Source organism: Hyla sarda, chromosome 10, assembly GCF_029499605.1.
Source record: "Hyla sarda isolate aHylSar1 chromosome 10, aHylSar1.hap1, whole genome shotgun sequence".
NCBI classification, from domain to species: Eukaryota; Metazoa; Chordata; class Amphibia; order Anura; family Hylidae; genus Hyla; species Hyla sarda.
In genome coordinates this window covers 109,702,305-109,728,100 of record NC_079198.1, presented here as the reverse complement: position 1 = coordinate 109,728,100, position 25,796 = coordinate 109,702,305, and the positions used below count along the sequence as shown (strand labels likewise).

Here is a 25,796-nt window from a genome sequence, read left to right as displayed (position 1 = left end):
ATACTACCTCAACACTAACTGGGATTTGTGTGTATATGTTGGACAACAGACACAGAGAAGATCCAACATACTTCTGTCCATTATCCTGTCCCAGCTATAATATTTGACCGTGTCTAGTATGAGAACTATAACTCTTACTATCCCTGTACCATCAGCTCAGGTGATAGTCTGTCTTTACAGTTATGTTTAGCTGTTCACAGATTACACCAGTGTCCCTTGCTTTTATTTTTGCAGTCACCTCTTTCATACCCGTCAGAAAATGACATAATAAGCACAAGTATATGATCCCCCACTGATCTGGTACATGTACATTGTGCTACACCATGTGTGTTAACCAAGAGAAGTCCACTAGCCACACAGAGAAGAAGCATCAGACTTACCGCAATTTACTAATTAAAATAATAAGTAAAACCAGAACAATAATAAAAATGCTACAGCGAGGACACAGAATAATATAAGACATCTTCATAGAGAAGAGTGGAGCGCTGGCGTTGCACACCGTTTCCTACACGGCTGGAGATCCAACCTGGTGCTACAAGGGATGTCTCTTGACACATGGTGATGACACCCCATTCTGCATCATAGTGATACTGTGGAGCTAACTTGTGACCCTTCCCTCACCCCCCATAACTGGAATGTGCATTTAGTGCAAATAATTATCCCCTTCATGAAATAAATAACCCCCTCCCCCTCCTCAGCAATATTTTAGTCCTCGAGTCCTTGTCTTCTGCAGAGTCCATTGAGTCGTTTCTTGTAATATCCACCTCTGGGACAGCTGGGTGACAACTAATACAGTCACCATAACACCTTCCACAGAAGCTGTCCCCAGCGTTTCTGGGATCCTGCACAACACTAGTCTGTAACAGCAGGATATGTTTAACTAGGCCAATTGCTATTTAAGGGCCTGGCTCAGTTGCCAGGGTTTTCAGAAAGAGAATAGTCCTAGGAAACTTAGACTTCTTCAGGAAAGGACTCGCAGACTTTCTTTTTCTATATTGGGTGAGGTGCCCTTTAAATCCAGTGTAGACTCATGGCATCAACATTACAATCTGTTCAAATGTCTAAAGTGTCAGTGGTGCAATAAACAATCTTCCCTAGTGTGCTCATATGTGGCCCCCAGGGACAGCTGGACCCTCACAACCACAATGTTATAAAAATGAAAATGTGTTTATCACTCAGAACCACACAAGCAGTGAGAGTCAAGCAGGACAGGGACTTCTGGCCGGAAGGCGCAATGTGTACTGTCCTTTGTGATATACGGTCAAGGCCCCTGGGCCCCTTACACATTCACTTCCTCACTGTGCAGCAGAGACGGCGTCCATGATAAAACAGACAGACAGACAGACATCATCTTACGAGGGCCGGACGGCCGTCACACTCTCCAAGAGAATGTCCCATATACAGTAGAGCAGATGTCTGTGGAGAGAAGAGACCTTCAATAAGTACTACAGAGCTACTGCAGGTACAAGGGAGCATAACCAAAAATAGAGTTGTCAAGATAGTTCTGTGTCCCAAAGTATCACCAGCCGCATGCAATGCACACATATTTATATGGCGCTGCCTTCTACAGGTATTTATGACACCATTATCTGCCGTGGGGTTGCACATGAGGATACAGTGGTCCCTCAACATACAATGGTAATTGGTTCCAGGCAGACCATCGTTGTTGAAACCATTGTATGTTGATGGATTGGTACCATTGATCATACTCCCGTGTCCCTGCCGCTCCGGCCCATCAGTTCACCGTTCCTCTGCTGCCGTATCACTCTGTCACCGCTGCCCTGCGCCATTGCTCTTCGTTGCCATGATCACGTCACCACTCACGCAGCCCCTATTGGATGATGACTCGACGTGATAATGGCGAAAGAGAGCGACGGTGCAGAGAAGCGACAAAGTTACGGGCCAGAGCAGCGGGGACATGTAAGTATCAATCAGCGGGGTATATGGGGCACATTTAACAGTCTGCGCTGCCGGATTGACGGTTTTGCGATGACCCAGACATACAAAAGCATCGTATGTTGATGCTGCCTTCAACATACGATGGCCTCTGAGCCTCTGAGAGTCCTGGTATGTTGAAATGATTTTATCTCAAGGGACTACTGTATATGACACAGTCAGTCTGTCTTTACCTGTTTATTTGGGGGTGTTGCAGTGAGTCAAGTATGGCCTCCCAGACGCGTTGACACTTCTCCACACCCAATAGCTCCTGTGCCAGATCTGTGAACAGAACACAGGATTAAAAGCAGAACAGAGGAGATGGAGGACAATAGGGGAGGGAGGCAGGACGCACCTGGTAAGACACCCATCAGGCTTTGCAGGGCTTGTTGGCGCGCCATGTTCTTCTGTTCCTGAGTCCTTACTGGCCGGGGCTGAGTGCGCAGTGATCCCCCAGGCCAGATCGCTTGTTGGAGCAACCGGAGGTAAAGAACCCAACGTTGCAAACATGTGAAATTTACCACCTGCACCTCAAGCCACCTGCAAACAACAAGAGGGGTCACACACAGGCAGACATTCAGGCAGGAAATGGAGGGCACCTAACACCCCACATCTAAATTCATCAATACCCTCCCCTCCCATGTCTGGCTGTATTTCATTAACATCTTCCTCAAAGTTTTGAGGGGCGCAGGGGTCGCACATTGGGGTGCACACATTGTGACACAGTAGCATTGTGAGATTTATATTGAACAAATGAAAGGTAACAGAATGAGAAGCATTAGGCCTCATTCACACTACAGACATTCTACAGGGAAATACAAAATATGCTTGCAGCAGTCTCCCATTGATTTCTATTGGATTTTGTTACTTAGTTCACACATTAAAAGTTCTGTAGCGGGAATTTCTGAATATCTACAGAAGAATTAACATGTTCAGTCCAGTGTCATCTCTCAATGGCACGGTGATTATGTCCGCTGCAAGTTGGCAGACATTAAGCACAGATTCTGGACATCATAGAACCACTTTCCTCAGAGTGAATGGACCATTAGAACCACTGGGATATCTGCTGGGAGGATTTGTCACCTCCACAATGTGATTGTATCAATGAGAAGCAGCACATTTTCAGCTCTCACAGAGCGCCACCTCCTGGTTCAGAAGTGACACACCAAAAATGTTAAAGCTTCTGTCCAGGCTTACATAACCTTATAATACACTTTAGGGGAGATTTATCAAACCTTGTGCAAAGAAATAGTGGAGAAATTGCCCATAGCATCCAATCCAGCCTTTATTTTTCAGATAGGCAGTTGGACCGTAATGGTAGGAGATGTCGGCGCTGGAAGAGGAACCAGGAGGAGTGCAGCATAAAATCAAAGCAGGTTTAATGGATGCAACGCGTTTCGCTGCGCATGCGCAGCTTCATCAGGCATAACAAGGTTGGGTTCACATGGGGTATAAATACCTACATGTGTTAACCCTTTATATTACATAAAATTGTATATATCAAAAGAATAATAATTGAAACATAAACAATGCATTAAAATTTATTTTTCAGAGGCCTTTGTTGCTAGGGGCAACTGCTCTACTGTTCCTTTGCACAAGGTTTAATACATTTTCCCCTTTATGTTTAAATCTTCACTATGTCAAGATCTCTTTATTTTACAATGAATAATCTAGATAAGTCCAATTTCTAAAGCCCCATGTTGTGCGGTTATTTTTCCTCTCTGCATGTATGGCTCTACACTGAATGGGCCCCCCAGACGGCAGCAGATGATTTTATGAGGAGTGCGCCGATAACATGACTCTATGGCAGTGTTTCCCAACCAGTGTGCCTCCAGCTGTTGCAGAACTACAACTCCCAGCATGCTGGGAGTTGTAGTTTTGCAACAGCTGGAGGCACACTGGTTGGGAAACACTGCTGTATGGACTATGAAGAGAATTCCTCCAATATTACATCACAGTTGTACAAACATGAGAGAGAATAAACATGAAGCCCCACAGCTAAAAATACTGAAGACAGGTCTCACCTTTGGATGAGGCTGCCAGACAGGAGGTGGGTGACCTTTTGCATGGTGTCCGTACACAGCCAGCTCCACTGCTCCCGCATCAGGAGCCACAGGACCTCCAGAGCCACAGCTGAAAGATTACCCTCCAGACCTGTGGGATAAGCACAAGGTGTCAATGTCCCAAGCAAGCTCCAGAGCGGTCACCATCTTGTCTCCTGTACTGATAGCATAGCAACAGCTCTTCTCCAGTGCAGTTGGGGACAGGCCGGATCTTCTCTGCAGCACAGAGACCATGGCATGTCCCCCCATATCACTACATTACATTAGCTCGTTCCTTCCTACCTGCTGCCTGAGGATTGATGGTGAATGTTTGTGGTGACACGCTGCTCCCTGATGACCTCTCTTGAGATGCCACCATCTCCTCCAGCAGCTTCTCCTGCTTGTGGATGAAGGACTCCATCCCACTCACAGACAAAATGTCGGTTACCTGTCGAGAGGGAGACAACACAAGGCATCAGGAGCGGTCTCTATGAGCCATCATAACTGCCTACAGAAAAAAGACCTATGTCTGTCCACATGTTGCATTTCTATATATGAAGGCCAAAAAAGAAACAATAGTAGACTTCCATTGGATGCTGGTGGACTTTCTATGTGGTTAACCGCCTACAGAACATCCTGACTCTTTATCATCCTGCCGCAAGAAAGTTACATCTAGAATCCGAACCACTCGCTCAGCCAGCATTGGGCGTGTCAAAGGCTGGGCCAATAGGTGGTGTCAAAAGGGAGGCAAAATTAGTTTTTGCCTAGGGTGGCAAAAAACCTTGCACCAGCCCTGCTTAGAGGCAAGAGGTGACCTGTGTGTGCTGAGGCCCAGGCAATAGTACAGTGTTTTCCAACCAGGCTGCATCCAGCTGTTGACATAAATGTACAATGTACACTCCATTTTTTTTAAGCTGACAGCAAGCCAAAATCTTGGAAATAGAAAAAAAAAATATTTTTTATACATATATATATATATATATATACCCCAATAAAGAGCAGCACATCCAATGAGAAAAATCCTGGGGTGCCAGCCAATCGAATCTCGGTGCTCCGATCCTCGTTTTAAATATTATTGATAGTAGGCAGCACACCAACTTTAGTGAAATCAAGTGTTCTTTATTCCATGTAAGAGAGACAACGTTTCAGTGATCTCACATCGCCATTTTTCGATGGCGAGATGAGATCGCTGAAACGTTGTCTCTCTTACATGGAATAAAGAACACTTGATTTCACTAAAGTTGGTGTGCTGCCTACTATCAATTATATATATATATATATATATATATATATATATATATATATATATATACCTATATACATACCATATTCTTCGCCGTATAAGACGCACTTTTTCTTCCCCAAAACTGGGAAGGGAAGTTGCTGCGTCTTATACGGCAAATACACATTAAAACCTGTCCTTTCGCGGCGGTCCCTGCGGCCATCAACGGCCGGGACCCGCGGCTAATACAGGACATCACCGATCGCGATGATGCCCTCTATTAACCCTTCAGATGCGGCGATCAAAGCTTACCGCCGCGTCTGAAGCGAAAGTGACACTAACTCGGCTGCTCAGTCGGGCTGTTAGGGACCGTCGCGGTGAAATTGCGGCATCCCAAACAGCTTACAGGACACCGGGAGGGACCTTACCTGCCTCCTCGGTGTCTGCTCCGTGCCGGGATCCCCTGCATGGCCGGCGCTTTCCATCGTCATCACGTCGTCGCGCATGCCGTCCCGTCATCCAATAGGAGCGGCGTGCGTAGCGACGTGATGGCGGCGATTCTAGAGCGAGGATACCCAGCAGCAGAGACGTTCCGGAGCGACGGGGACACCCCGGGGACGCGGCGACAGTGATGGAGAGCGACATCCAGGGCAGCGGTGACGGGTCTGGAGCGGCGGGGACACGTGAGTATTACCTCCTATACCAGTGGTCTTCAACCTGCGGACCTCCAGATGTTGCAAAACTACAACTCCTGGCATGCCCGGACAACGGCTGCAACATCTGGAGGTCCGCAGGTTGAAGGTTCAGAATCTTGTTTTTTCTAGATTTTCATCCTTTAAAATTGGGTGTCTTATATGCCAGAGCGTCTTATATGGCGAAAAATACGGTATATAGTTCTGTTAAAACTTATATCACACTGCTTTTGCTCTGTTTTTACCTCAAATTGCTGTGGGTTTGCAATATAGTTATTCAAAGTGTAGTTTGTGTTTTTACCTGTAACAAGCACAATTATAATAACGCAAACATACAGAAATACATGAATATTTTAGGCTTTTTATTACTAAAGCATCAAAGTAATAAAAAGGCAATGTGTTAACCCAGCCTAAATGTATCTGCAGCACCTACTTGTGCACAAGTCTGAGTTTACACAGGACTGCCTAGATAATTGATGGCTCTCCCTGCACACAGGTCTATCAGTTTACACAGGACTGCCCATATGACGAATCTCCCCATGCTCACCGTGCTGCCGTCTCGCACAGAATACACAATCTTCTCCTGCGAGTCAGCCGAGCTCAGTACTGGAGCGATTTTACTGGAAGGAAATCGGAGGCGAGACCTGAGAACGACAGATAAAGATTCATGCGAGATGCGTTCAGGCAACAAAGTGATTATATGCATTTACCAGCAAAAATGGCAGCAAGTGTATGAGACAGAAGACAACGTACTGGAAGAGATGAACAGCAGCCGAGATATCACAACGTGTTGACTCTAATATGTCACAGATTTGGAGCAAGATTAAACGTCACCTCGAAATTAAGAAATGCAAACAAGGACAAGAAGAGAAGTGTGCAACTGGAGACTAATGTCCTCCATGGTCTTGGTCTGTGACCTGCACAGCAGACATTGGGTCTTCATATCAGACAGGAGGGTGTAGTGGATGCTTGGAGATCCCACATTCACACATTATACACTACCTGATCCAGTCCCCTATTACACAGCATTGGCACCCTATATTCTGCACCATTTCCCTCTCGCTAGAGCCCCATACTGAGTTTTCTATGGATGAAGGGTCAGCAGCTGCCATCTGTGTTTATACTGTGCAGACATAACTGCTGGGCAATGACCAGTATAGACCCGGGAATTACATGAAGAGCGATTACCTCCCACCCCTGCCCTTGGATCACTCACTTTGAGCTCTTCTTGGTGTCATTCTGACTCTTCCCCTCCACTTCATTCTCACTCAGGTCATCAGTTGGACTTTGGGGTTCAGAGCGAGGGAATGCCGTCTTCAGAGTGTCCACGATAGCGTTTACTACAATCTGCAAAAAGGAGGAAGTCAGGGGCAGAAGGCAGCATGTCATACAGAGGAACTGTTCTTTAAGTATTTTCTAAGTACGGGGCGGATAAGGATAAGCCCCTCTGTATATATCATGTGGCGCACCCTGTCTATCCGGGACACCAGGAATGGCTTCTTCACAAAGGCGATCCGTGCATCAGTGTTCAGCGCCAGGAACTCCTGGACCTCTTCGCTGCTCGCGATCTCTGGCACCGCACACAGTTGCTGCAAACAAACAGATCTAAAATGAGATTATACAGTAAGCAAAAAGGGAGGGAAGAGGTGACCCGCGGAGGAAGGGAGGGAATCCTAACAATTCTAGCCCCTTCAATCTCCATCAACCCACTCACCCTCAGAAATGACTCCAGCAAACTCTTTCGCGCCTCGACCTTATCACTGTCCATGTTTCCAAAAGGTAAATCTGGAAGGAACTTCTTTGGTCCCTTAATGTCTGAAAAGGAGTTGAGAAAGTTACCTGGATGTATTATTACTAACACACTGACAGCTTCACAGGGCTCCTCCAGTGAGTAATGCAGGAAAGCTATGGAATAAACATCTGCAACTTTCCTGATCACACCCCTTGTTACATTGTTTTCCTGTAGGTATACCATATGAGTCTGGGGTCCAGGATGGTCAAGACTGGATACAACTGCAACGAATCTGTGGCTATCCAGCTGTTGCAAAACATCAACTCCTGTCATAAGCCGACAGCCCTCATTTTGCAGCAGCTGGAGATCACTGCCCTTGACATATACAATACAAAGATATGTACACCAAAGAGAGAGCGAGGGGCACTCACCGCAACAGCTGAATGTACCAAAGCTGCTTTATTAAAAACACATACAAACAGCAAGAAAAGGATGACACATAAAAGACGCTAGGAGCTAACAGGTAGCATCTGCAATGTGTTACAGGTGCTTGTAATGCGTGAAACGGCTGTGATACTTGCTATCTCTTTGGTGTACGTATACTGGACTTACTTTTTATACAAGTTGAGCACAACTTATTTGCATCTGTTTACCTGTTCTCTGGCTAAATATCAGGATTGTGTCTATATTCGTAGTGCCAGCTACCTGTGCCTGGACTTTATAAACAATAGATGCCCCACTGACTGCAAGCACAGATTTTGAAAATAGTGATAAACTGTCTATTAGAAAGTCGCAAAATTTTCCATTATGTAACTCCACTTCCAGCTAATGTAAGTAAACAGAGCACCACTTACCTCTGACTACAAACAGAGCATTGGTTGTAGCCGAGGGGAAGAGTGTCCTCTGTTCTTACCCCTGACATGGTATTTGGAATTGCTCAGTCATTTACCATAGGTGTGGATACAAAATAATTGCCTATTCACCCTCCAAGTACTTTGATCTACACCCCCTCCCCCAGGAGTGTTCTGACCTAACATCTGGGTGCTCTGATCTGCCCCGGTTCACTTTGTACATTCATCGGTTAAGAGTCTCACGTTTGATGAACTTGCGCAGATCGGCCTTCTCTTCCAGACGTGTCTGTAAGTTGAGAAACTCACGGTACCTCCGGTTGACAGTGTGATACGCCATAGGCTGCAAGGTGCCCAAGGATTGGCTGTCCAGAGCTGTGTCATACTGTAGGACATTAAGAGAAACATTGATGAAGAGCACTTGCTGCCTCCTGACATGGCAAATAACACACGTGTAGCATCAGGGATTAGTATTCACACTACTCGTCCACTGTGGTCACTTTCTTACACTCACATTGTTGTCTCTTACATGAAATGCCTGACTGACTTCCGCTCGCTCCCTTTGAAGACGAGATGCCCCATGGGTTTACGCTCAGCCCCTTTCAGACACCCAGTGCTATTACTGCACCTTTGAAGTCGCTCGGTACAACAATTAGCTGATTAACTTTCCATGTTCAATGATTATACGGCGGCTGTCGACTTCCACTTAAATTAATCAAAGTCTCCGAGGTGAGAAGAAGCAGCGTGCCATCGGGACCGTGAATGGACGATGCATACGGAGCAAGCGCCGCAGCCCTGATCTGCAATCATATATGGCTGCTGAGGAATCCTGCTTAATACAGTGTAACTATACTATTCTTCAGCCACCTCCAGAGCTGCAGTCACTATTCTGCTGTTAAATCATGTCTTATGCTTCAGTCAGATCCAGAGCTGCACTAAATATTCTGTGGCATCATGTCAGTGTTTCCCAACCAGGGTGCCTTCAGATGTTGCAGAACTACAACTCCCAGCATGCCCGGACAGCCTTTGGCTGTCCGGGCATGCTGGGAGTTGTAGTTCTGCAACATCTGGAGGCACCTTGGTTGGAAAACACTGCATCATGTCTTAGGGCCCTATTATCAGGCTGATGTTACCCTGTATAGGGCCAGCGATTAACCATCAAACAAGCAAATGCAAGTGGTCAGCTGATCGCAATGTTTTAACTTGTCAAAAAATGATTGTCTGTCGCACATCCACTATTTACGCGACTGATGAAAGCAAAGGACCACACAAACTATCGATTGTTTGTGTGGCCTAAAGCTGCTTCATGTATTAGGCTCTTTAAAAAGCACTGAGATCTACTGGATTAAAGGGTTACTCCATCGAGTTCCAAACGCTGTGTGCGGGCTTCCGTGTTCACGCCTGCCCCCTTAATGAAAGTCTATGGGAATATCAGGATTGTGTCTATATTCGTAGTGCCAGCTACCTGTGGCTGGACTTTATAAACAATAGATGCCCCACTGACAGCAAGCACAGATTTTGAAAATAGTGATAAACTATCAGCATGACATCACGAGGGGGCGGGCGTGAACACGGAAGCCCGCACACAGCGTTCGGAACTCAATATTCCGGACGCTGGGTAGCAGAGTAACCCTTTAAAGACAGACCAGTTACCTTTATAGTATAGAGTGTATAGGGGTGAGAACCCGTCCCGCTGTGCTCACGCGCTGTTATGGTTCCCGTGATCCGGAGGTTCTGGATCAGTACTGGCCCATCTGGGCTGCTGAGGGGTACAAAGCTGAAAGGATGAATAGGGACAGTGGGGGAGGAGGTGTTCACCGGTGAAGCATCAATCGGACTTAGCCCTTCCTTTTCATTGGGTGTGGTGGTTAAAAATTCTGGGGCCAGACCTGTGGGCTCAATGAGGATCTCAGGATGAGAAGGCATTCCCCCAGGAATTGACATACAGGCCTCTTCCGACAGGGAAGACCCATTGTCGTCATGAGGCGGGACAATGGGGCTCTCAGCAGGGGTCAGGGAGTCCAAGCAGCAGTCAGATAAGAGGTCATCAGATGAGTTCAGCAGCGGAGGGTCCAAGTCCCGGCCCAGGTCAGACAAGGGGGACTCTAGCTCAGACTCCTCACAGAGGAAGAAGGGGCTGCAAGGCTTCGGGGGCTGCAGATACTGCACAGAGAAGAGGTCCAGCTTGTCCTTACATGAGTTTAGGTCATCTAATGCTTCCATGGTGTCCCTAGCCCTCCCCTCCCCCTCGTGTTCTAGGTCGGCACTGTCCATCCCCTCGTAAGTGGAGATGTTACCCAGCTGGGGTGAGGGAAGAATGAGCTGAGGAGCAGGATCTGGATTGAGCCCCAAAGGCAGTGACTTGGGAATTGCTGGTGGGGACGAAAAATCATTTCTATGGTCCTCCACCTTCAGCGGTAGCTTGGAGAATACGTTGGTTAGGACAATGTTAATCCAGTCAGGATCTGACATTCTCCCCACCAGAGGAAGGATGACATTACAAGCAATGAGCTCCACCACCAAATGTCTGCCCGTCCGAGTCTCCAAGTGAGGTTGAGGAAGCAGCTCTGTCAGCAGGAGATCCACCAACCAGCGAGTGTGGGCCACTTCGTCTGCCGGGCTAGCCATGGCCTGGTGGGCCGGACTCAGCTCCTGGTAAGCCTCCCAAAGAAGGGACTCCCTCTCAGACTGGTCACTGATGCTCTGCACTCGCGCTTTGGCCCATTTATAACACTGCAGGTGACAACCGGCCAAAATAAGCAACTTCCGAGTAAGATCCTCCCGGTCCGTAGAGTTCACACGTCTTTTCAGCTCCATTGACAGATCCCACATGACTCCCCGGACCTCGTCCTCAAATGCAGTTTCATGGCTCAGTCTTCGATACCAGGATGACACAAAATCCCGAACAATCTTCTGTATGGTTAGACCGATCTCCTTGTCCAGCTGAGCCTCAGCGTCTGGGGACTGGGTGTTGTGTTCTAGGTTAATAAATCTCTCCAGGTGAATGGGGGTCGTGCTGCTGAGGATAAACTGTGGCCCCAACCAGGCTCCGACAGAAGCCATGATGGCAGAGAATAGGAGGAGAAGCCAGACATTCACCAGCAAATGGACCAGTATCAGCCAGGCTACGATGACCCCTACAACAAGGAACTTCCACCTCTTGTCTTTAGGTGGATCTGTCAACTTAATGCTTTCCATATCTCCACCTGTAAGGAGAAAATCAGAGAGGAGCAAAACATCAGAGAAGGACATTGAAGATGAAAAGACAGCATCAAAATGGTGAGCAGAAAATCAGAGAAGTGAGAAGATCATTTATGAGGGGAAAAGGGCATCAAAGATGGAGGAGGACAACTATAGAGAGGTGAAGAGGACATCTGAGAGGAAAGAAAGCAATAGAGAGGTGTCACAACATGAGCAGAATATGCTGGAGTCGTGGAGTGATCCCATGTATGTTATGATGACATTCAGTGTTATCATAGGTGCATGCACAACAGGGCTGGTGCAAGGATTTTTGCCACCCTAGGCGTAAGCTAATTTTGCTGTCCCTTGAGCATGTCCATAGGCTCCACCGTTTGACACGCCCCACCTTACTACTGGTGTGACACACTGTAACAAACCTCCTCCTCATGTAATCACCTTACTACTGGTGTGACACACTGTAACAAACCTCCTCCTCATGTAATCACCTTACTACTGGTGTGACACACTGTAACAAACCTCCTCCTCATGTAATCACCTTACTACTGGTGTGACACACTGTAACAAACCTCCTCCTCATGTAATCACCTTACTACTGGTGTGACACACTGTAACAAACCTCCTCCTCATGTAATCACCTTACTACTGGTGTGACACACTGTAACAAACCTCCTCCTCATGTAATCACCTTACTACTGGGGTGACACACTGTAACAAACCTCCTCCTAATTTAATCACCTTACTACTGGTGTGACACACTGTAACAAACCTCCTCCTCATGTAATCACCTTACTACTGGGGTGACACACTGTAACAAAACTCCTCCTAATTTAATCACCTTACTACTGGGGTGACACACTGTAACAAACCTCCTCCTCATGTAATCACCTTACTACTGGGGTGACACACTGTAACAAACCTCCTCCTAATGTAATCACCTTACTACTGGGGTGACACACTGTAACAAACCCCCTCCTCATGTAATCTCCTTACTACTGGGGTGACACACTGTAACAAACCTCCTCCTAATGTAATCACCTTACTACTGGGGTGACACACTGTAACAAACCTCCGCCTCTGAGGAGCAAGTCGCCGCTGTAAGCAGTACTCCTCCGAGGCGGATATACGTGATCGCTCAGGAGCAGAGGGGGGTTGGGACAGATATATAGAGGAGCTTGTGATGTCAAGACGCTTGGGCAGACCTGACCTGCCTGTCAGTCTCTGAGGTGGCGTTGCACAAATCCGGCAGGCTGAAGGATGCAGATTATTATGGGGGGAGGGCGTTGCTGGCTGGGCGGGTGCTTCGAATGCTGGATGGCTACTAACTTTCTAGAGGGTGTTCTAGGTGGCTGACTATTTTGCCTTTAGGCAGAACCGGCCCTGATGCACAATAAGAGATTTCAGTGCCATTGTCCTGCTGTCAGTCAGGACCGTATTACAAGGGGTGATTATGGGCTGAACAGGCTGACTATTGCCCTGTGTAATAGAGCCAGGAATTTAGCAAACAGAAAAAGGGTTCGGATCTAAGGGTTTTGACAAGTGTAAAATAGTCATTTCAGGGCCGCACATCCCCCTGTGTAATAGAACCTGTGCAATCCGATCCAGTGAAGTCGTGTAAGGGGCAGGATACAGCACTGAGTGCGCTCTCTCCTTCGATCATACACTCACCTGTCTCTCCAGCCTCTCTCTGCACAGATGACATTATCACAGGCTCATGCTGTCTCCTCTGGTGACACAAGTGTCAGGACATCTCCTGGCTGATGACGCTGGTCACTGGCTGTCACTCTGCAGCCTCAATAAGTGGAAGTCACAAGATGTCACTCGCTTCATTTTGTATCTGCAGATGAAAAATAGTCACACTTTATGCAGTCTCTCGCTCTCTCTCTACATGCAGTCTCTCTGCTGTCTCTTTACACACAGTCTCTATACATGCTGTCTCTCTACATGCAGTCTCTCTGCTGTCTCTTTACACACAGTCTCTATACATGCTGTCTCTCTACATGCAGTCTCTCTGCTGTCTCTTTACACACAGTCTCTATACATGCTGTCTCTCACTCTCTGCTGTCACTCCACATGCAGTATTTCCTTGCAGTCTCTCTCTGCTGTCTGTATATGCAGTCTATCTCAGCTATCTCTCAACATGCAGTCTCTCTGCTGACTCTCTATGTGCAGTCTCTCTCTATGCTGTGTCTGTAAATGCTCTCTCTCTCTCTGCTGTCACTATGCACTCTCTCTCTGCTGTCACTATATGCAGTATCTCTCTCTGCTGTCACTATGCAGTCTCTCTGCTGTCACTATGCAGTCTCTCTGCTGTCACTATATACAGTCTCTCTGCTGTCACTATATGCAGTCTCTTTGCTGTCACTATATGCAGTATCTCTCTCTGCTGTCACTATATACAGTCTCTCTCTCTGCTGTCACTATATGCAGTCTCTCTCTGCTGTCATTAAATGCAGTATCTGCTGTCACTATATGCAGTCTCTCTCTCTCTACATGCAATCTTTCTCTGTATTCAGTCTCTATCTGCTGTCACTATATGCAGTCTCTCTGCTGTCATTAAATGCAGTCTCTGCTGTCACTATATGCAGTCTCTCTCTCTACATGCAATCTTTCTCTGTATTCAGTCTCTATCTGCTGTCACTATATGGAGTCACTATATGCAGTCTCTCTCTCTACATGCAATCTTTCTCTGTATTCAGTCTCTATCTGCTGTCACTATATGCAGTCTCTCTTAGCTGTCATTCTAAATGCAGTTTCCCTCTGCTGTCACTATATGCAGTCTCTCTCTGCTGTCACTATATGTAGTCTCTCTCTCTCTCTGCTGTCACTATATGCAGTCTCTCTCTCTCTACATGCAATCTTTCTCTGTATTCAGTCTCCCTCTGCTGTCACTATATGCAGTCTCTCTCTGCTGTCACTATATGCAGTCTCTCTCTCTCTCTCTCTCTACATGCAATCTTTCTCTGTATTCAGTCTCTATCTGCTGTCACTATATGCAGTCTCCCTCTGCTGTCACTATATGCAGTCTCTCTTAGCTGTCATTCTAAATGCAGTCTCTGCTGTCACCATATGCAGTCTCTCTCTCTCTACATGCAATCTTTCTCTGTATTCAGTCTCCCTCTGCTGTCACTATATGCAGTCTCCCTCTGCTGTCACTATATGCAGTCTCTCTTAGCTGTCATTCTAAATGCAGTCTCCCTCTGCTGTCACTATATGCAGTCTCTCTCTCTCTACATGCAATCTTTCTCTGTATTCAGTCTGTATTCAGTCTCTATCTGCTGTCACTATATGCAGTCTCCCTCTGCTGTCTCTATATGCAGTCTCCCTCTGCTGTCACTATATGCAGTCTCCCTCTGCTGACACTATATGCAGTCTCCCTCTGCTGACACTATATGCAGTCTCCCTCTGCTGACACTATATGCAGTCTCCCTCTGCTGTCACTATATGCAGTCTCCCTCTGCTGACACTATATGCAGTCGTCTCTCTCTCTACATGCAATCTTTCTCTGTATTCAGTCTGTATTCAGTCTCTATCTGCTGTCACTATATGCAGTCTCCCTCTGCTGTCTCTATATGCAGTCTCCCTCTGCTGTCACTATATGCAGTCTCCCTCTGCTGTCTCTATATGCAGTCTCCCTCTGCTGACACTATATGCAGTCTCCCTCTGCTGACACTATATGCAGTCTCCCTCTGCTGTCTCTATATGCAGTCTCCCTCTGCTGACACTATATGCAGTCTCCCTCTGCTGTCACTATATGCAGTCGTCTCTCTCCCTCTTGTCTGTACCCGGTGTCTTGGTCTCTCGCAGTCCCGGGAGTGACGTCAGAGGCGCTGATGATCTGCACAATGACAGCTGCTCCCCTGTTCTCCTTTACAGACAGCGGCACCTAGCGGCGGGAGGGTGGAAATACACGAGAGCTGCATTACCTTCAGCCGGTGAGGTGGTCACTGCAGAGAGGTGGGGGGCCCCAGAGTTATGGCCCTCAAATCAAATGTAATGGTGATAAACGGCTACTGCTGTGTGCTGACAGTATATACAGAGTTGACAATATACAGAGATCAGCGGTATACAGAGAGCTGACAGTATACAGAGATCAGCGGTGTACAGAGAACTGACAGTATACAGAGATCAGCGGTGTACAGAGAGCTGACAGTATACAGAGATCAGCGGTGTACAGAGAGCTGACAGTATACAGAGATCAGCGGTGTACAGAGAGCTGACAGTATACAGAGATCAGCGGTGTACAGAGAGCTGACAGTATACAGAGATCAGCGGTGTACAGAGAGCTGACAATATACAGAGATCAGCGGTGTAGAGAGAGCTGACAGTATACAGAGATCAGCGGTGTAGAGAGAGAGCTGACAGTATACAGAGATCAGCGGTGTACAGAGAGCTGACAGTATACAGAGATCAGCGGTGTACAGAGAGCTGACAATATACAGAGATCAGCGGTGTACAGAGAGCTGACAATATACAGAGATCAGCGGTGTACAGAGATCTGACAGTATACAGAGATCAGCGGTGTACAGAGAGCTGACAGTATACAGAGATCAGCGGTGTACAGAGAGCTGACAGTATACAGAGATCAGCGGTGTACAGAGAGCTGACAATATACAGAGATCAGCGGTGTAGAGAGAGCTGACAGTATACAGAGATCAGCGGTGTAGAGAGAGAGCTGACAGTATACAGAGATCAGCGGTGTACAGAGAGCTGACAATATACAGAGATCAGCGGTGTACAGAGAGCTGACAGTATACAGAGATCAGCGGTGTAGAGAGAGAGCTGACAGTATACAGAGATCAGCGGTGTACAGAGAGCTGACAATATACAGAGATCAGCGGTGTACAGAGAGCTGACAATATACAGAGATCAGCGGTGTACAGTGAACTGACAATATACAGAGATCAGCGGTGTACAGAGAGCTGACAATATACAGAGATCAGCGGTGTAGAGAGAGCTGACAGTATACAGAGATCAGCGGTATACAGAGAGCTGACAGTATACAGAGATCAGCGGTATACAGAGAGCTGACAGTATACAGAGATCAGCGGTATACAGAGAGCTGACAGTATACAGAGATCAGCAGTGTACAGAGAGCTGACAGTATACAGAGATCAGCGGTGTACAGAGAGCTGACAATATACAGAGATCAGCGGTGTACAGAGAGCTGACAATATACAGAGATCAGCGGTGTACAGAGAGCTGACAATATACAGAGATCAGCGGTGTACAGAGAGCTGACAATATACAGAGATCAGCGGTGTACAGAGAGCTGATAATATACAGAGATCAGCAGTGTACAGAGAGCTGACAGTATACAGAGATCAGCGGTGTACAGAGAGCTGACAATATACAGAGATCAGCGGTGTACAGAGAGCTGACAATATACAGAGATCAGCGGTGTACAGAGAACTGACAATATACAGAGATCAGCGGTGTACAGAGAGCTGACAATATACAGAGATCAGCGGTGTACAGAGCTGACAGTATACAGAGATCAGCGGTGTACAGAGCTGACAATATACAGAGATCAGCGGTATACAGAGAGCTGACAGTATACAGAGATCAGCGGTGTACAGAGAGCTGACAGTATACAGAGATCAGCGGTATACAGAGAGCTGACAATATACAGAGATCAGCGGTGTACAGAGAGCTGACAATATACAGAGATCAGCGGTGTACAGAGAGCTGACAATATACAGAGATCAGCGGTGTACAGAGAGCTGACAGTATACAGAGATCAGCGGTGTACAGTGAACTGACAATATACAGAGATCAGCGGTGTACAGAGAGCTGACAATATACAGAGATCAGCGGTGTACAGAGAGCTGACAATATACAGAGATCAGCGGTGTACAGAGAGCTGACAATATACAGAGATCAGCGGTGTACAGAGCTGACAGTATACAGTGATCAGAGGTGTACAGAGCTGACAATATACAGAGATCAGCGGTGTACAGAGCTGACAGTATACAGTGATCAGAGGTGTACAGAGAGCTGACAGTATACAGAGATCAGCGGTGTACAGAGCTAACAATATACAGAGATCAGCGGTGTACAGAGAGCTGACAGTGTACAGAGATCAGCGGTGTACAGAGCTGACAATATACAGAGATCAGCGGTGTACAGAGCTGACAATATACAGAGATCAGCGGTGTACAGAGAGCTGACAGTATACAGAGATCAGCGGTGTACAGAGAGCTGACAGTATACAGAGATCAGCGGTGTACAGAGAGCTGACAATATACAGAGATCAGCGGTGTACAGAGAGCTGACAGTATACAGAGATCAGCGGTGTACAGAGATCTGACAGTATACAGAGATCAGCGGTGTACAGAGAGCTGACAATATACAGAGATCAGCGGTGTACAGAGCTGACAGTGTACAGAGATCAGCGGTGTACAGAGAGCTGACAATATACAGAGATCAGCGGTGTACAGAGAGCTGACAGTATACAGAGATCAGCAGTGTACAGAGAGCTGACAATATACAGAGATCAGCGGTGTACAGAGCTGACAGTGTGCAGAGATCAGCGATGTACAGAGAACTGACAGTATACAGAGATCAGCGGTGTACATAGCTGACAATATACAGAGATCAGAGGTGTACAGAGAGCTGACAGTATACAGAGATCAGAGGTGTACAAAGAGCTGACAGTATACAGAGATCAGCGGTGTACAGAGAGCTGACAGTATACAGAGATCAGCGGTGTACAAAGAGCTGACAGTATACAGAGATCAGCGGTGTACAGAGAACTGACAATATACAGAGATCAGCGGTGTACAAAGAGCTGACAGTATACAGAGATCAGCGGTGTACAGAGAGCTGACAGTATACAGAGATCAGAGGTGTACAGAGAGCTGACAGTATACAGAGATCAGCGGTGTACAAAGAGCTGACAGTATACAGAGATCAGCGGTGTACAAAGAGCTGACAGTATACAGAGATCAGCAGTGTACAGAGAGCTGACAGTATACAGAGATCAGCGGTGTACAGAGAACTGACAATATACAGAGATCAGCGGTGTACAAAGAGCTGACAGTATACAGAGATCAGCGGTGTACAGAGAGCTGACAGTATACAGAGATCAGCAGTGTACAAAGAGCTGACAGTATACAGAGATCAGCGGTGTACAGAGAGCTGACAATATACAGAGATCAGCGGTGTACAGAGCTGACAGTATACAGAGATCAGTGGTGTACAGAGAACTGACAATATACAGAGATCAGCGGTGTACAGAGAACTGACAATATACAGAGATCAGCAGTGTACAGAGAACTGACAATATACAGAGATCAGCGGTGTACAGAGAACTGACAATATACAGAGATCAGCGATGTACAGAGAGCTGACAGTATACAGAGATCAGCGGTGTACAGAGAACTGACAATATACAGAGATCAGCGGTGTACAGAGAGCTGGTAAAACATGAAAACCACAGCCATATACACAGCCATATACACAGCCATATACACAGCCATATACCCAGCCATATACCCAGCCATATACACAGCCATATACACAGCCATATACACAGCCATATACACAGCCATATACACAGCCATATACACAGCCATATACCCAGCTATATACACAGCCATATACCCAGCTATATACACAGCCATATACACAGCCATATACACAGCCATATACACAGCCATATACACAGCCATATACACAGCCATATACACAGCCATATACACAGCCATATACCCAGCCATATACACAGCCATATACACAGCCATATACACAGCCATATACACAGCCATATACACAGCCATATACACAGCCATATACCCAGCTATATACACAGCCATATACCCAGCTATATACACAGCCATATACACAGCCATATACACAGCCATATACACAGCCATATACACAGCCATATACCCAGCCATATACCCAGCCATATACACAGCCATATACACAGCCATATACACAGCCATATACCCAGCCATATACCCAGCCATATACCCAGCCATATACACAGCCATATACACAGCCATATACACAGCCATATACACAGCCATATACCCAGCCATATACACAGCCATATACCCAGCTATATACACAGCCATATACACAGCCATATACACAGCCATATACCCAGCCATATACACAGCCATATACACAGCCATATACACAGCCATATACACAGCCATATACACAGCCATATACACAGCTATATACACAGCTATATACACAGCCATATACACAGCCATATACACAGCTATATACACAGCCATATACACAGCTATATACACAGCTATATACACAGCTATATACCCAGCCATATACACAGCCATATACACAGCTATATACCCAGCCATATACACAGCCATATACCCAGCCATATACACAGCCATATACACAGCCATATACCCAGCCATATACACAGCCATATACACAGCTATATACACAGCCGTATACACAGCCATATACACAGCCATATACACAGCCATATACACAGCTATATACACAGCCGTATACACAGCCATATACACAGCCATATACACAGCCATATACACAGCTATATACACAGCCGTATACACAGCCATATACACAGCCATATACATGCAGTATCTCCCACCTCTAGGTCAGGATAGACCTGTACTCGCATTTACATTTAGGGCTTGTAGTTTATTGTGATGTTTATCTCCAAACTGCTCCAGTTTTGTAAAATCTCGTCAAGACGGCGTCACTACCACATTCTGACATGAGTCACAAGCAAAGCAGCCTCTGCTTCTCATGATATACAGGATGGCTCATGGATCATCTCTTGTGCCGCGCCTGTAAACCTGCCCCCCCCCCCTCCCTCCTCCATGTTTGCTCTTCGGTGTGAGAGCCTCTTATCTACCTGAAAGACCCTCAGACGTGCCGGATCCTCGCAGGAATTTTGTTTGCACAGCCGCTCCCTCCTGTATTATTCCAGAACATAGTATAAATCCCGCTGTGATAGGATCAGCACATCTACCATCATCCCTATTTGTTAGAACCTCGAAAATCATCCCTTTAATAATTCGATCTGGTTCTGGGAAAGCTGGGTGGTAGGCAATATTGCTGGCATTCCAGTTCCTGGTTTTCAACCCAGCTTTCTCATGCTCCTCCGATCCTCTTCAGTTAAGATTCACACCATGTTCTTCTAAAGCAATGGTTTCTAAACTGTGGGCCTTAAAGGGGTTATCCAGGAAAAAACTTTTTTATATATATCAGCTGGCTCCAGAAAGTTAAACAGATTTGTAAATTACTTCTATTAAAAAATCTTAATCCTTTCAGTACTTATGAGCTTCTGAAGTTAAGGTTGTTCTTTTCTGTCTAAATCCTCTCTGATGACACCTGTCTCGGGAAACGCCCAGTTTAGAAGAGGTTTGCTATGGGGATTGGCTTCTAAACTGGGCGGTTCCCGAGACACGTGTCATCAGAGAGCACTTAGACAGAAAAGAACAACCTTAACTTCAGAAGCTCATAAGTACTGAAAAGATTAAGATTTTTTAATAGAAGTAATTTACAAATCTATGCTTGGCGCTGATTCCTGGAATTTTAAAGGAGTATTCTAGTGCAGAGTATTCCTGCTCCGTTCTGCCCGGGCTGCAAAATAAATGAAAATGAATCTCTCACCTTCCTGGGTTCCCGCGGAGCGCCACTACAGCTGATCGGTCCTCCGGTCCATCCTCTTCATACTTCCGGGTGTAACGAAGCGTCACATGGCGCTCAGCCTATCGCCAGCCGCCGCGATGTTCAGCCTCAGCCAGCGATAGGCTGAGCGCCATGTGATGCTTCGTTACACCCGGAAGTATGAAGAGGATGGACCGGAGGACCGATTAGCTGTAGTGGCGCTCCGCGGGAACCCAGGAAGGTGAGAGATGGTTCATTTTCATTTATTTTGCAGCCCGGGCAGGACGGAGCAGGAATACTCTGCACTAGAGTACTCCTTTAAATGTTTGTCTGATTGAAGTCTCTCCATGTCGATGATTTTACGTGGTTCCAATAAAGGTGAAGTTTCATAATCGCTGGCATCTACCTGCTTTCTTCGTAATTTACAAATCTGTTTCACTTTCTGGAGCCAGTTGATATATATAAAAAAGTTTTTTCCTGGATAACCCCTTTAAGTTGTTGCAAAACCACAACTTCCAGCAGAGTTGTAGTTTTGCAACAGCTGGAGGTCCGCACTTTGGAGACCATTGCTTTATGGAACAAATTTGTCATTTAGGAGTCAGGGAAAGCTTAACCCTTATATTACCACTATACATAAAATTGTGCTCACCTCTGTTTCTGGGCAAGCTGGGTGGTAGACGATATTGCTTGCATTTCAGTTACCACCCCCCCAACCCCCCACCCCAATTCATAAAATTGTGTTCACCTTTCAGACATCTTTGTTAGAAGTTCTTTTATTTTTTACAGTAAAATGACTGACACCATGATGGAGCCTGACAGACCAGATCGGGGATCCATCTGGCACCGTTGGCCTCAATTATGTGCTGGCTGTCATTTTTGGTTTTCCGTTTCTTTGATGGGACATGGATATGAACCGATCCTAAGTTGTAATTGTCCTCTTGCTGCAGACAAGGGTCAAGTTTCAACTTAAACCCAAAGCTTGGGAGAGACTTTTTGGAAGCCTTTACTGGGTCAGAAGTTAAGCTCGAAAATTCTGATGAGTCCTATTGTTGTCAATTGTATAGTGCTGCACAGCGTACACTCCATCATTTCAGCGCCTCTGATATTCTGCTGCCAAAAATGAGTTCTCAGTCATTCTTTCTGCAGAGTACATCTATGAGGATGACAGTGTCCGCATGGTCCTAGCGCTGACTGATTTAGTTGGCAGTGTCCGTCCCCGGGATTTCTGGACAGAGATCCGGTAGTCTGCATCTAGCCCTACTGATAAAGTGAGTGGCCGTACAACAAGGTCAGGTGTAAGGGATCCTCCTTCTGCACATAAAATGAAGTAAGTGTCAAATATAACATTACGGATGTCACGCCCCCTCCCATAGACTTGTATTGAGGGGACGGGGCGTGACGTCACGGGGGGGGGGGAGTTGTGACGTCACAGACTTCCGTACCGGTGGTCGGTACCCAGAACCTCCAGCGCTTCCGGAGCAGAAACAGGTGGGTGCCGCATGCTATATTGCAGGGGTCCCCAGCGGCTGGACCCCCGTGATCAGACATCTTAGGGGATAAGATGTCTAGGGGTGGAGTACCCCTTTAAGTGACTGGTGCAACTCCATGAGATGTGTTGGCCTCTTTGATACCCACCGCAGTACAGGAGGATGGGCAATAGCCGACAGGTACTTGGGCTCTATTCAACTTTTATCTAGATCCTCAGACTCAGTACAAGGATTGTTTACAAGCCAGATATTAACACTGCAAGAAGCCGCTGGTATCTTTAATTTTAGGAAGTATTGCTGGAGAAGCTGTATAGATAAGCTATACCCTGCCCTTAGTATTTGTAACAACGCTGGCTGGTCACTAGATGGCTGAAGTGGGCTTTACCTATAACATTCACCTTTCCTGGGTACTGACTATGGACCCCAGTAACAAACACTAGGTACAGTCTCAGAGAACATTATAATTCGCACAGGACTGCACAAACTAGGAACTCTTACAGAGAGGCTAACCAAAAGGAACGCCACTCCAAACAATCCAGAGCTAACTACCTGATCCAGACCATTAGATCTGCTGTGAAACCGTTGCAGATCACCTTCTCCCAAATAGACTGGGGAAAACTTAATAGCAGGAAGATTGCTGCTATTCATAACGCTTTAATAAACATCCCTTGTCATATTTTTGGGTGTCATTGTCTTCTGTTCAGGTTGCTGCTCCTGTTCTTCGTTGTGGATTCGGCAGTGCAGGACACATAACAGACTGCTGGACAGGGCGTCACACAGCTCATAAAGAGATGACTACCTTCTGCGAGTAGACTCTCAACTGGAAGACATTACCTTTCCAGAGCAGACAGACATCTGGAGGACACCAGAGCCTGGATGTGAATCCTTTGGAAGAGACAAGCTTCCCCAAGAAGACTACTAACTGAAAGAGACCACCTCCCTAAAGTAGACACTAACTGAAAGAGTCAACTCCTATGAAGAGATGACCAACCCCACAAAAGAGACTCTGTGTGAAGGACACAGCCACCTGGAAGAGACCACCCACCCTGGAGGAGTACCTCACCTGAACTAGAACACATGACCATAAGAGACACTGACCTTCCCAACAAGAGGAGACTAATAAAAGAGATGACAGTATGCTAATTGTCTATTCTGGTTGAGGTCTCTTTGAGGTTTGGAGTCTGTTAACACCTTAAGGACCACGGGTTTTTCAGTTTTTGTGCTTTCGTTTTTTCCTCCTCACCTTTTAAAAATCATAACCCTTTCAATTTTGCACCTAAAATTCCGTATTATGGCTTATTTTTTTGTGCCACCAATTCTACTTTGCAGTGACATTAGTCATTTTACCCAAAAATCTACAGCGAAAGAAAAAAAAAATCATTGTGCGACGAAATTGAAGAAAAAACACAATTTTGTAACTTTTGGGGGCTTCCGTTTCTACGCAGTGCATATTTCAGTAAAAAGTGCACCTTATCTTTATTCGGTAGGTCCATACGGTTAAAATGATGCCCTACTTATATAGGTTTGATTTTGTCGGACTTCTGGAAAAAATCAAAACTACATGCAGGAAAATGTATATGTTTAAAATTGTCATCTTCTGACCCCTATAACTTTTTTATTTTACCACGGATGGGGCGGTATGACAGCTCATCTTTTGTGCCGTGATCTGAAGTTTTTAGTGGTACCATTTTTGTATTGATCGGACTTTTTGATCGCGTTTTATTCATTTTTTCATGATATAAAAAGTGACCAAAAATATGTTATTTTGGACTTTGGAATTTTTGCGCGCATACGCCATTGCTGGTGCGGTTTAATTAATGATATATTTTTATAGTTCGGACATTTACGCACGTGGCGATACCACATATGTTTATATTTATTTTTATTTACATGGTTTTTTTTTATGGGAAAAGGGGGGGTGATTTGGACTTTTAGATTTGGACTTATTAGGGAAAGGGTTAAATGACATTTATTAACTTTTTTTTTTACACTTTTTTTTTTTGCAGTGTTATAGCTCCCAAAGGGGAATATTGCACAGCACACACTGATCTTTTACACTGTTCACTGCAAAGCCATAGCTTTGCATTGATAAGTGTTATCTGCATCTCAGGCTTGGAGCAAGCAATCGCCGAAGGGACGCACCGGAGGCAGGTAAGAGGACCTCCGCTCGTGTCCTAGCTGATCGGGACACCGCATCTTCACTGCGGTGGTCCCGATCAGCCTCGCTGAGCAGCCGGGAAGCTTTTACATTCATTTTAGATGCAGCGTTCAACTTTGAATGCCGCGTCTAAAGGGTTAATAGTGCGCGGCACCGCGATCGCTGCTGCACACTATTAGTCCTGGCTTCAGATACATGCCGGGACCGACCCGATATGACACGGGGTCACCGCGTGATTTCGCATTATATTGCGGGAGCCGGCCAAGGACGTAAATATATGTCCTTGGTTATTAAGGGGTTAATGGAGCTGGCTGTGCATATCGGATTATTCCATTGCTTGTGACGCCTGCGCTGACATCAGATCACCATCCTGCTGCTTTACATTATCAATAAATAAACCATCTCAGACTCTTGTGATTCCGTATCTGTCAGTGTAATTCATTGTGACTGCACGATCGCAGCGGCAAATTCTAGGAAGGAGTTGAAATGAGTTGGCGGAATAATAACGTGTGATATGATAACTGTGCGGCACCTGCTGGATGTCGGCGCTCGCATGTAAATGAGCCTGTGATGGGAAAATTGATCCTTCTGTATTTTTGACAAATAAGCGGAAGATTGCACATGAAAGCGCCGAGTCCTCCGCCGCTGCCGCCGCCTCTCTCGTTGGGGGATTTCAGAGCAGCGGTTCAGACTATCAGCAGGGAGGATGAGCGCAGAATCGCGGCGTCTTATATTCATTCTTAGAAACGTTCAATATTTTATGAGCAGAGAAGATGCAGATCAGCGACTGACGGAGGCCGACATATGTGCCCCTAGAGCTGGGCGGTATGATCAAATATGTGTATCACAGTATTTTTGTAACTT

The 25,796-nt window shown here is 46.2% G+C and overlaps 1 protein-coding gene and 1 long non-coding RNA gene across 3 annotated transcripts; one reads left to right on the top strand and one right to left on the bottom strand.

The window, feature by feature from the left end:
- Positions 1-370: 370 nt before the first annotated feature.
- SNX19 (sorting nexin 19) lies at positions 371-15,535 on the bottom strand. Its single transcript, XM_056542556.1, has 13 exons — positions 15,455-15,535; positions 13,338-13,506; positions 10,125-11,677; positions 8,718-8,856; positions 7,606-7,706; positions 7,361-7,480; positions 7,108-7,238; positions 6,439-6,535; positions 4,281-4,425; positions 3,960-4,089; positions 2,291-2,475; positions 2,130-2,217; positions 371-1,416 (listed from the first exon to the last, which is right to left on the bottom strand). Exons 2-13 carry the CDS (start codon positions 13,369-13,371, stop codon positions 1,353-1,355), a joined length of 2,787 nt encoding a protein of 928 aa, XP_056398531.1. The 5' UTR covers positions 13,372-13,506; positions 15,455-15,535; the 3' UTR covers positions 371-1,352.
- LOC130293641 (uncharacterized) lies at positions 15,475-23,903 on the top strand. 2 transcript variants are annotated; one of them, XR_008848255.1, is made up of 3 exons: positions 15,475-15,604; positions 22,434-22,614; positions 23,479-23,903. It is a non-coding gene; the product is annotated as an uncharacterized LOC130293641 (long non-coding RNA). The 2 variants fall into 2 exon arrangements; XR_008848256.1 differs by lacking the exon at positions 15,475-15,604 and adding an exon at positions 15,613-15,662.
- Positions 23,904-25,796: the final 1,893 nt, after the last annotated feature.

Coding starts and splice junctions, on each gene's coding strand:
- SNX19 (XM_056542556.1), bottom strand. CDS start 13,371: ATGTCATCTGTGCAGAGAGAGGCTGGAGAGACAG. Junction 7,707..8,717: donor TCTGCGCAAGTTCATCAAAC/GTGAGACTCTTA, acceptor ACTCCTTTTCAG/ACATTAAGGGACCAAAGAAG. Junction 2,218..2,290: donor CCTGATGGGTGTCTTACCAG/GTGCGTCCTGCC, acceptor TTCTGTTCACAG/ATCTGGCACAGGAGCTATTG.